Raw genomic sequence first — 12,302 nt, forward strand, 5'->3', positions numbered from 1 at the left:
TTTCTTCCTTCTTTTACTTCCTTGAACTCTTTTCTATTCTTCCTCCTCCTTTATTGTTCTTCCTTCCTATTCCGAACCTCCCCCTCCTCCTTCCTAGATCTTTTCTATTCTTCCTCCTCCTCTTCCTTCTTGTTACGACTCCCACCTCCTCTTTCTTTGACTCTTTCTCCTCCACCTTCCTTCCTCCTCCTCCTCCTCCTTTTTCCTTACTCTCCTCCATCCTACTTCCTTAATCTCCCACCTACTTCCTCCTTACTTTCCCTCCTCACCTCTTACCTACTTGCTCCCCTTCCTCCTCCTCTCTCCCCTTCCAAGCCATTATTCACCCATTTCCCTCCCTCATCCTTGCTTCTCCCTCCATTCCCTTACCCTTTCCTTTCTCCCCTATTCACCCCTCTCCATAACTTTGTTCTCCCTCTTCCACTACTTCTCCTCCCCTCTTCTTTCTCCAATCCTCTCCTCCCTTCCTTTGCACGTTCGCTACTCTCCCTTGCCAAAAATAACCTAACCTAACCCAACCAAACCCTAACCTAACCCAACCAAACCCTAACCTAACCAAACCCTAACCTAACCCAACCAAACCCTAACCCAACCAAACGCAACTTCGAGCGAGAGAACGTGACAAAAAAAAGTTATCCATACGATTTTCACGGCGTTATAAAATCACCCTGCCAACCTATCAGTATCATTAATCATACTATATCAAGTTATTACCATTATTAATGTACAAATTTATCACCAGCAGTAATTTACACCTAATTAACATTTGCTCATTAGTGACAAATTGAATGTGTTACCAACCAGTGATGATTATAAACGTCATAATGACCACGAGGCAATGAGAAGGTAATTTGCTGAGTAATAATAAACATAATAATAATAAACAATAATAATAATAAATAAAGAGGGAAGGGAGGATGAGAGGGCAAGGAAAGAGTGAACGGGGAAGGGCGAAAAAGGGGAGAAAAGGGTTAATGGAAGGGGGAGAGGGTTAGAGTAAAAGTGGGAAGGGGATTGGGGTAAGTGGGTGGGAAAAGAGGCTGCGGGTAAGGGGGTTGGAAGTAAGGGGGGGGGGAAAGGATAAGGGGTAAGGGGTGAAGGAGAAAGGGAGGCTAACAACACACCCGTTAAGTGTCAAGTAATCCCCCCTCCATAGACAATAGACGTATACCTCACAGGAGATACAATTATTACGATAATCTAATGAATCATAGTTGATAATTTGATTCATAACTGTAGGATTACCACGAAATTCCCCACCACCCCAACACCACCTCTTCCTACCATCATCTTTTTCTTTGTTTTCTTGTTGTTTACTACTGAGAGGTGAAGAGGAACAGCGGTAATCTCTCCCTCCTCTCCCTCCTTCCAGATAGAAATTGCATTCCCTTAAATCATTCCGTTTAACATTGACAAGTTTCCAATGTATTCGCTGCCGTTTTCTTGTTCCCCTACTGAGATGAAGAACGATGTCATGTGAAGGATGTTTGTGTGTCTGTTTTTGTTTTGTGTGTGTGTGTGTGTGTGTGTGTTTGTTTTGTAGTGTGTGTGTTTGTTTTATATATAGTGTGTGTGTGTGTGTGTGTGTGTTTGTTTTCTAGTGTGTGTGTTTGTTTTGTGGTGTGTGTTTGTTTTATATAGTGTGTGTGTTTGTTTTTGTATAGTATGTGTGTATGTGTGTTTGTTTTGTGGTGTGTGTGTGTGTGTGTGTATGAGACAATTTTTCAAGTGCGTTAGATTTTAAGGTGTTAAAATTCAAAGTGCATTAGACAGGACTTTAAAGTGTGTTCAAGAGATTAAAGTGCTTTTCAGATGGGGATTTAAAGGGCGTAAATCCGGTTTTTAAAGTTGGTTAGATCAGATTTCGAATTTAGACAACTTCCGGTTTTTAATATGCGTCTGGATTTTTAAGTGCATCCCGTCAGATTTTTAAGTGTATCACATCAGATTTAAGTCCATCACATCAGGATTTAAAGTGCATCTCATCAGATTTTTAAAGTACATCCCATCAGATTTAAGTACATCACATCAGATTTTAAAGTGCATCCCATGAGATTTCTTAAGTGCATCACATGAGATTTTTAAAGTGCGTCACAAGTGCGTCACATCAGGTTTTTAAAGTGCGTCAGAGGTCACAGGTGGTACGAACCCCAGCACCAAGTGAGGGGCAGGAGCGTGTGACAGGATGAGAAAGCTTAGAGCGACGGCCCCCTCAAGAGCTCCGAGGCTTCTCAAAGATTCTCAATGCTAAATATTTTTCACCCTTACTGGAGATGTGAGGACGCATCTGGCTGACTCACTGAAGCAACGACTCAAAGGTGGATTCTTCAACTGACTCACGGCAGCCACGATACAATGGAGTCTCAAATGTTCCTAAGTTAGGTTTTTCATCATTTTAAAGAGGTGAGTGCCTGACTGACTGACTGACTGACTGACTGACTGACTGACTGACTAACTGGCTGGCTGGCTGGCTGACTGACGACACAAATATAGATTCTCATAGGTTAGTAAGCAAAATTTTCACCCTTATTGAAGATTCAAGAACTACATTTCATCGACTCTATACCGATCTGGAAAGGTAATAACACCAATGAATCGACAGAACAAATTTCATACTCCTACACACACTGGTCATTCATACATCTAAAACACACACACACACACACACACACACACACACACACACAAATTGATTACAGTATCCAACTATTCCTTGTTTCTAGGGTGAGAGGAAAAAGGGGAGAAAAGAGAGGGAGGGAAGGGCAGATGGAGGGATGGGAGGGAGGGAGAGAGAAAGGGAAGTAGGGGAAGTGAGGAAGGTTTCAGGAATGGGTACCAGAAACAGTTACAGTGAGAAACTTTATGGTAATTGTGGTACATCTGCAGCCTCCTGACAGTAAGATCTCTGGTCATAGTACTGCAAGGCGTCTCCTGCCGGGGGTCTGCTGCCGAGGGTCTGCTGCCGGGAGGGGTCTGCTGCCGGGGGGGTCTGCTGCCGGTCTGGCGTCTGCTGCCGGGGGTCTGCTGCCGGGGGCTCTGCTGCCGGGGGTCTGGGGTCTGTGCCAGGGGGTCTGCTGCCGGGGGTCTGCTGCCAGGTCTGCTGCCGGGGGGTCTGCTGCAGGGGTCTGCTGCCGGGGGGGGTCTGCTTCCGGGGGGTCTGTTGCCAGGGGTCTGTTGCCGGGGTTCTGCTGCCGGGGGGTCTGCTGCCGGGGGTCTGTTGCCGGGGGTCTGTTGCCGGGGTCTGTTGCCGGGGGTCTGTTGCCGGGGGTCTGTTGCCGGCGGGGGTCTGTTGCCGGGGGTTTGCTGCCGGGGGTCTGTTGCCGGGGGGTCTGTTGCCGGGGGTCTGTTGCCGGGGGTCTGTTGCAAATTGACGTACGGCACTGTAGGGAGGGGGGGCAGGTCTGCAACACATTTACAGTCCATCCGCTGCCCAAAAAAGAGGAACAAGGGAAGTATAATGATGGTCTGGGTTTACGGGAGTTCACATGTGGGCTTACGTGTATGGGTTACATGTATGATGTATGTGGGTTATGTGTGTGTGTGTTTACGTGCATGGGTTTACGTGCGTGGGTTTGATGACACCAGTCGAGAAATTGCAAGAAAATGTAGAGTCGTAGCTGCGTGAAGGAGAGACTATTGTATCCGCTCGAGGCACAAGGGAAGGCATTGAACGTATACTTGGTGTATTTTTTTACTGCTATCTCCTTACATGATTTTTAAAGTATAATATCCGTATAATAACGTTAAGGATACGCAAGGAGGAAGAAGAGAAGAGGGAAGAGGGAGGAGGAGGAGGAGGGAGGAGAGGAGGAGGAGGAGGAGGAGGAGGAGGAGGAGGAGGAGGAGGAGGAGGAGGTCTTCTATCCAACAAGGAAAACTCCGTCACAATAAAGTTGACAGGAGGTGTGTGGGTGAGAGAAGGGACCCAGTAGCCAGATGGTGAAGCAAATGGCTCGATGTGGTGAAGGAGGAGGAACCTACTACTTGAAGGGTGAGGAACGTACACGGTGGAGGATTATCGCTGGAGGTGGAGAAGCACTACTGTTGAAAGTGACCAAGTGGACTTCAAGTGACTTATCGCGACAGAGGAGTGAGATAATATTGTACACTTAAGAGGAAATGTTGAAAGCTCTTCGTTATATAATTTAAAAGATTCTTACTGGAATATGAAACTTGGTTAGGTTAGGTTAGGTTTGGTTTGGCTAGGTTAGGTTAGGCTAAGTTAGGTTAGGTTAAATCTGTATTTTATAATTAGATACATACATTAAAATATAAAAATAATTTGTTTGTGAAAAAAATTACCTTTACAAACCAAATAACTTTCTAAATAACAAAGAATAAAACTTTTAACATTTATGAACAAAAAATAACAACAAAAACAACAACCCCAAAAGCCATAACTTCAACTATAACAAATGAGATATAACATATTGGTAAATTTACAGTAAACAACATGACTCACTCTCTACTCACTCACTCGCCTCTCACTCACTGTTTACACAACCTGTCCCCATTTACTAATTTACAATATTTACCATTAAAAAAAAATACACAACTGAATACTATTAAACCCGGAAAAAATAATTCCAATTTTACGTTGTATTCGGGAAACGGATATTAAGTCAATGCTGTTCAGGTAAAGAAAAGGTAGACGATGGTAATTACCCCGGGGTCGTATACGTATTAGTTAGGTAAAAGTGCCAAGTGTGATCTCTATTTACCTGAAATTAAATGAACCAGTCAGGTGCGTAAGTGAGAGGAATCATGTGCGTAAGTTAAAGGAATGGTACCAAGTCAGATGCGTAAGTTAGAGGAAAGGTATCAAATCAGCTGCGTAAGTTAAGAGGAAAGAACTCGTCAGATGCGTAAAGTTATAGGAAAGAAATCAAGTCAGATGCGTATGTAAAAGACATCAGGTCAGGTGCGTAAGTCAGGAGGAAAAATTTAACGTCAAAATCTTTGGGAATTTCGGGGACCAGGAATATTGACGGCGGTGGATGAAGGTAACGTAAGTCAGTCACTGGGACGGGAGGAAATGGAACGGTGGTAGAAGGAGATGGAAATGAGGAAGGGATTATATGGAATAGAGATATGAAGGAGATGGAATGGGGGAGGAAATATGATAGAACAGGGGTAGAGGATAGAATGGAGAAGTATTATAATGGAATTGGGATAGGTGATGGAATAGGAGGTGAGATTAAATAGAATAGGGTAAGGGAGATAGAATAGGGAAGAATAGTATGGAATAGAGGTAAAAAAGATGGAATAGGGGTAAGTGGGGTGGGGTGGGGGGGTGGGGTGGGTTGTGGGGGTTGGGTGTGGGTGGGGGTGGGTGGGTGGGTGGGGTTGGTGGTGGGTGGGTAGTTGGGTGGAAGGTGGGTTTGGTTGGGTGGGGTTGGGGGTGTGGGTTTGAGAGGTCAGGTCATCCAATTTTCGAATAGGATGGAATCTAGATATCATTAACAGTCAAGGTATAGAGGCGACTTACTTTTGCCTTTGTGTGGATCACCTGAAGATTAGCTCCTCCCTAATTTATTTCACCTGATGATTAAATATTCTAACGCTAACCTAACCAAACCAAACCAAACCAAACCAAACCAAACCAAACCAAAAACCAAACCAAACCAAACCAAACCAAACCAACCAAACCAAACCAAACCAAAACAACCAAACCAAACCAAACCAAACATAACCAAACCAAACCAAACCAAACCAAACCAAAACCAAACCAAACCAAACCAAACCAAACCAAACCAAACCAAAACCAAACCAAACCAAAACCCCCTCAGGTAACATCAAGGTGTTTAATCATCAGGTGAAATATAAACTGGAGGTGAGCCAATCTTCAGGTCATCCCTTTTACGTTTAGATATATATATGCATTTTAATTGGTATACGCCACGATAGAGTTGGACGACCTCACCTCCCTCCACCCCCAGATCCACCCCCCAGCCATCCCGGCCGTCGGTCTGCCCAATGATGGTTGAGTTCGGTGTAGTCTGTGCGTGGCGAGTCCATTCGGGTACTCTCCTGAGGGCTGCTGGGCCATCTCTGTTAGCCTGGTTCTTGCTCTATTGATCCTTGCAACAGGTTCAACACCGAGGAGGGAGGGGGGGGGAAGCGTGTGTGAGAGAGAGAGAGGAGAGAGAGAGAGAGAGAGAGAGAGAGAGAGAGAGAGAGAGAGAGAGAGAGAGAGAGAGAGAGACATTTGAGTAGGAGAGAGAAACCTTGACGAGATATTAAAATAAGGTTTTGAAGAGTAGAGGAGAGAGAGAGAAAGAGAGAGAGAAAGAGAGATAGGGAGAGAGATATACATATAAAGGAAAAAGAGGAATAGGAGGAGAAGAAGAAGGAGGAGGAGGAGGGGCAGCTTACGGTGGCTCAGAAAAGAGAAGGAGGAAATAGGAAAAGGAAAGGGGATAAGAGAGCTGGGAGAATGGGTGACAAAGAGAAGATTTAGGCGAAGAGTTTGATAAAATTCCAGAGAAAGGAGAAGGACGATAGGGTGTCAAGAGCAATCCAGAGAGGGGAATGGAAGGACGAAGAGAGGAGAGGAAACGAATTTGGGAAGAGGCAGAAGGTGGGTGAAGAGGAGATGAGAAGACGAAGAACGAGAGAAAATAGGGGTGGGGGTGGAGAATAGAAGAAAGATAAGAGAGGAAATATCAGATAAATCAAGGAATAAGGATAAAAAAAGAAAGTGACACAGGGAGGACTGATAAACCAACGAGAAGAAGAAGGAGAAGAAGGATAGAACTCATTATTCAGAGGAGATAAATGAAGGAAGAAGGAATTGGATGATTGTCTGGGGATAGAAGAAAGGATTACAGGAACAGTGGTTAGAAGAGAGAGAGAGAGAGAGAGAGAGAGAGAGAGAGAGAGAGAGAGAGAGAGAGAGAGAGGAGAGAGAGATGATGTTGGGGAAAGGAGACGAGAAAATTAGCTGAAATTATTCAGCAGAGGTAAGGAGGAGGAGGGAGGGAGGAAGGGAGGGGAGGGGAGGGAAGGAGGGGAGGGGAGGGAAGGGAGGGAGGAAGGGGAGGGAGGAGGGAGGAAGGGGAGGGAGGAGGGAGGGAGGAAGGAGGGAGGAGGGAAAGAGGGAAGGAGGGGAGGGAGGAAGGAGGAGGGAGGAGGGGAGGGAGGAAATTGGATGACTGGGAATATAGATGAACAAGATTTGGGAAACAGAAGAAGAGGAGGAGGAAGAAGAAGATGAAGAAGAGGAGGAGGAGGAGGAGACGAGGAGAAAGAGGAGGTTTCACAAGGCAAGAGGAAAAACAAAATAAAGAAGAGGAATTAAATTGGAAGTTAAAAGGGAAATAGGGAGAATGATAAACAATAGAAAAGGCGGAGGAAGAGGAAGAAATGAAATTGGACTTAAATCAAGAGATAAGGAAGACGAAGAGAAGAAGATTTAGAGGGAGAAATAGAATTAAGAGGAAAAATTAATAAAACCGAAAGAAATAGGATGAACAAAGAGACGGAAGAGAAAAATTGGACGTGAATCTAGAAATAGGGAAGAGGAAGAAGAGAGAAGGAAGAGAAGAAGAGGAATAAATAATAAAGAGGCCAATTTAGTAAAATCCTAGAAATATGATAAAGTCGAATGGGTCTTCCAGCAGGAGAGAGAGAGAGAGAGAGAGAGAGAGAGAGAGAGAGAGAGAGAGAGAGAGAGAGAGAGTCAAGAGGAACGAGAAATGAGAGAAAGAAGCTGGAAAAGCCAAGGAGGAGAAAGGGAGGTGAGAAAACTGATGAAATGAGACTGATAGGAGAGGAGAAACTGTGTTGTACCTGAAGTCATTATCACCTGCCACCTGCTGGACAACAGGTAATTTACTAAGGCAATTAACATTTCCCATTACAATAAATAGAGAGAAAGAGAGAGAGAGATGCTGTGAGAGAGAGAGAGAGATGCTGTGAGAGAGAGAGAGAGAGATGCTGTAGGAGAGAGAGAGAGAGAGAGAGAGAGAGAGAGAGAGAGAGAGAGAGAGAGAGAGAGAGAGAGAGACTGGAGAATAACAAGGAATTGGAAATACAGAAAATGAAAGAAGAAACACTAGCGATAAGAGAGAAGGGGAAGAGGGGGAAAAGGGAGAAAGAGAGTAAGAAGAAGATAAAAAATGTGGGGCTTCCAGAATTGGGTTTGCGTTGATCGGCAAAGAATGACGGAAGGAAGGAAGGAAGGAAGGAAGGAAGGAAGGAAGGAAGGAAGGAAGGAAGGGGTGGAAGGTGAACGTGACTGAAACTTAATAACATGGGACAGGTATACAGAGAAAGGGGGGGAAGAGAAAGACTTGTAAGAAAGAGGAAGAAGGAGGCGGAAGAGAAGAGGAGGTGAAGTTGGAGGAGAAAAAGAATAGGAGGAGAAGTAGGAGGAAGAGAATAGGAGGAGGAGTAGGAGGAAGAAGGAAAAGGAGGTGTAAAAGAAGAAGAAGAAGACGACAAAGAAGAAGAAGAAGAAGAAAGAAGAACTACCACGACCTTAGGGTTTCCAGGATTGGATTTTAGCATTGATCGGAAAACAAGAAAGGGAGGAAGAGGGTGAGGAAGAAGGAGAAAGGGGGAGGAAGAAGGAGGAAGAGGGGAGGAAGAAGGGTGGAGGAAGAGGGTGAGGAGGAAGGGAGTAAGAGGGTGGAGGAAGGGAGAAGAGGTGGAAGAGGGTGAGGAAGAGGGTGAGGAAGAAGGAGGAAGAGGGTTAGGTAGAAGGGAGGAAGAAGAAGAAAGAATGAAAGTGGGATTGAGGAAGAATAGAAGAGGGGTGAAAGAGGGGATAAGGGTGAGGGATAAAGGAATAAAGAATGAAACTAGGGTGAAAGGAGGAAAGAAGGACGAAAGAGGGATGGAATATGAATGAATGAAGAGTAGAAGGAGGAAGGGGTGAAAGAAGTGAAAGGAGGATGAAAGAAGAGAGGTGTGAAAGGATGAAAGGAGTAAAAGAGTGAAAGAGGTATGAAAGAAGGGTGACAGAAAGGTGAAAGTGGGGTGAAAATGAGGTTAAAGAAATGAAAGAACGGTGAAAGAGAGGAACCAGGAGGAGAAGTACAACACACTACGACTGGGTAGGAAAAGTCCCCGAAATATCTCAACGAAACTTTGGGGTTAAAAGCTTCTGAGTCATTAAGCGTGAGAATGTTAGAGAAAATTGATAAGGAGAGAGAGAGAGAGAGAGAGAGAGAGAGAGACTGACTTCATGAACCCAAAAAATAAAAACAAGTAAAAATCAGCAGGATATTTATTCACACAAAGTCTAAGACGAGTTTGTGAGTCACTCCGAGAGAGACCATTTACTAAACGCCCAGATGAAAGTTGACTCCGGCTTTTGTAAGTACTTAGGAGAACGGCCGAGTTGTCCTTGAATACTGAAACAAGTGGAAAGGTTTTAAACTCAGTCTTATTTGGTGGGCGGGTCGTAGTGGTGATGGTGGATATTGACCAAGTCATTTCAGAAATTGTTTGGTTATTATTATCATCATCCTCATCATCATCATCATCATCATCATCATCATCATCATTATTGTCCAACCACATCATTAGATAATTAAATTTTCGTATATATTAATGTTATTGAATACTCCTTCCAAGTTTCGACCGTTTGCACCTGGTAACGGCTGGTGTGTGAAGATATTAACACGAGCGGCGTCCTCTGGTACGGAGGTTCGAATCCTAGACGAGGTGTTCTGACACATAAAAGAAAATCATATAAATACGTACAATCAATCATACTTACTTCATCCTTGAGTAAATGATCGTAAAATAACTCGTGGGTGAAATAACAATTATAGCGAATATTGTAAGTTACATATCGGTGGGCGGCAACCCTGTTGACAATGGCAGGCGACAGTCTGACCATCAAGCATACAGTCAACAGAGAGACAGTGGGGACCCAAGGCAGCAACGACGAGGAGCAGCGTGATACAACAAGATTAATGTTGAACGGAACGAGACAAACACGAAGAGCGCGTCGAGAAGGGCGACGGAACAGCCTCAGTCGGCAGGAAACTCGGCTGGAGAGAGAACGGGAAACAAAAGCCGACCGGGAGTTAGAAACTGAGACACAAAGGGTAAGGTCTCATAAAAGGAGTAGAAAATGCCGCAGTAATGGCCAAGATTCGGACAAGCCATTCACTGCCTCGCCTCGGCCTGGGGGCTTTATCGTCCATAACGAAGTGGACGCGCCATTATCCCAGGCCAGAGAGAGAGAACGAGAGAGAGAGAGAGAGAGAGAGAGATCTTGTCGTTACTGCTAAAATAGTCCTGGCCTATGGTGCCAGCCACGACAAGAAGGGCTAGTCCACGACCTGAGTCCTACTCGTGTTAGGTCTTTGTCACTATACCTACCATGGCTATATGCGCGCGCGCGAGAGAGAGAGAGAGAGAGAGAGAGAGAGAGAGAGAGAGAGAGAGAGAGAGAGATTTAGTCTGGGTTTAGTTACTACGAGGCTACTCAATAGTCTCGTCTACAGCATATCCTAACGAACCATTATGACAACACATCCTAACAATACATTCTAACGACACATCCTACCGACACATCCTAATATTTTAACGACACTTCCTAACGACACAGCTTGACGACGCCTCCTAACTATTACATATAACTTGTGAAGGCGTGGTGAAGTAGACACATGATTCCTCTTAGCTCTTAACAGAACAGCTCCTCCTCCCAAGCGGCCTCAACTTCACCTCTTCCTCCCCACCGGCCTCAACTTCAGCTCATCCTCCCGAACGGCCTCAACTTCAGCTCCTCCTCCCCAGCGGCCTCAACTTCACCTCTTCCTCCCCACCGGCCTCAACTTCAGCTCATCCTCCCGAACGGCCTCAACTTCAGCTCCTCCTCCCCAGCGGCCTCAACTTCACCTCTTCCTCCCCACCGGCCTCAACTTCAGCTCTTCTTCCTCCCCAGTGGCCCCAACTTCAGCTCTTCCTCCCCAGTGGCCTCACAGCTCTTTCCCCCCAGCGGCCTCTGCTAACTTCAGCTTCTTCCTCCCAGCGGCCTCAATCTCCAGCTCTTCCTCCCAGCGGCCTCAACTTCAGCTCTTCTCCCCAGCGGTCTCAACTTCAGCTCTTCCTCCCCAGTGTGCCTCAACTTCAGCTCTTCCTCACCAGCGGCCTCAACTTCAGCTCCTTCCTCCCCAGCGGCCTCAACTTCAGCTCTTCCTCACCAGCGGCCTCAACTTCAGCTCTTCCTCACCAGCGGCCTCAACTTCAGCTCCTTCCTCCCCAGCGGCCTCAACTTCAGCCCTTCCTCACCAGCGGCCTCAACTTCAGCTCTTCCTCTACTTCCTGGCATCATTTAAGGCCTCGGCTATTGGACAGAAAGAGGCATCACTATCCACTGTAAACCAGACACTTAATCCACATTATAACAAGACGCCTTCCTACCAAGTCCCAGCTGGACCACATCCTAAAGATCCCAGCAATAAATAGAGAGACTTGGGCATCACATTCCCAGAGTAAAGTTGTGAGCTGAGCGTTTTTAGTAAGTCTCACAGTGTATTTCCTCCCACACGCTCTTTTATATCCCAGCAATACAATAGCAAAAGGTTCTCTCAGTCCCAGGATAGAAGAGCCAGCAGCCACTGTACCTGACAAATTGAAGTGATTGACCCCAACAGCAGGTCGAGTAACGTTGTGTTCTCATCAATCTTTTCCCGTGGCTTGTTTCCTGGTCGACCCATCCCGCCACACCACTCCAAGCCCTTAGAATAAGACATACAGCAAGAAAGACAGACAGATAGACCAAACCCTTTAGACAGGACAGACAGAAAGACATACAGACACAGATAAACCTCCAAGAGCTACCAATCGCTGGTGTTGCTCCTTTGTGACGCCAGCTGATGGCTTTGACATGACTCAGTCCTTGTAGATCAATAGGTCCCAGATCCTAGAGATCACAACCTAACAATTAGGATTGGGGTTCGTTAGGATTAGGAGCCCCTTAAGATTTGGATACATTAAGGTTGCGGTCCATTAGGGTCGGTGGCCCACTAAGATTCGGACCTACAAAACCTGAAACCCATTTAGTTTGGGGCCCATTAATCTTTGATCCTAATAGGACTGGCAGCCATCACAGCAACTGACACCCATTACACCTGGCTCACATTACAACTAGCACTCATCACAACCAGTATCTATTATAACCGCCATCCATTACAAACAATGGGGCACTCTTACGACTGAGATCCATTAGGCCTGACGCTCCAACTCAACGGCTAGTTTATCTTGGGGGGTCTATAGAGAGAGGAAACCCACTCGACCAGTCAACCCACAGGCGTGCAAGGAGTTCCGGGCAGACGCTGGGG

At 45.7% G+C, this 12,302-nt stretch overlaps 2 protein-coding genes across 2 annotated transcripts; one reads left to right on the forward strand and one right to left on the reverse strand.

Annotated features, from left to right (window-relative positions):
• Nucleotides 1-2,860: 2,860 nt before the first annotated feature.
• LOC121858023 (proline-rich protein 2-like) lies at nucleotides 2,861-9,732 on the reverse strand. The gene is made up of 2 exons (XM_042354264.1): nucleotides 9,728-9,732; nucleotides 2,861-3,401 (listed from the first exon to the last, which is right to left on the reverse strand). The coding sequence occupies exons 1-2, from the start codon at nucleotides 9,730-9,732 to the stop codon at nucleotides 2,861-2,863; spliced, it is 546 nt and encodes a 181-aa protein (XP_042210198.1).
• Nucleotides 9,733-9,827: 95 nt separating this feature from the next.
• On the forward strand, nucleotides 9,828-11,427 carry LOC121858024 (putative protein TPRXL). Its single transcript, XM_042354265.1, has 2 exons — nucleotides 9,828-10,061; nucleotides 10,669-11,427. The coding sequence occupies exons 1-2, from the start codon at nucleotides 9,828-9,830 to the stop codon at nucleotides 11,425-11,427; spliced, it is 993 nt and encodes a 330-aa protein (XP_042210199.1).
• The last annotated feature ends 875 nt before the right edge of the window (nucleotides 11,428-12,302 follow it).

Source organism: Homarus americanus, unplaced genomic scaffold, assembly GCF_018991925.1.
Source record: "Homarus americanus isolate GMGI-L3 unplaced genomic scaffold, GMGI_Hamer_2.0 scaffold37448, whole genome shotgun sequence".
Lineage (NCBI taxonomy): Eukaryota > Metazoa > Arthropoda > Malacostraca > Decapoda > Nephropidae > Homarus > Homarus americanus.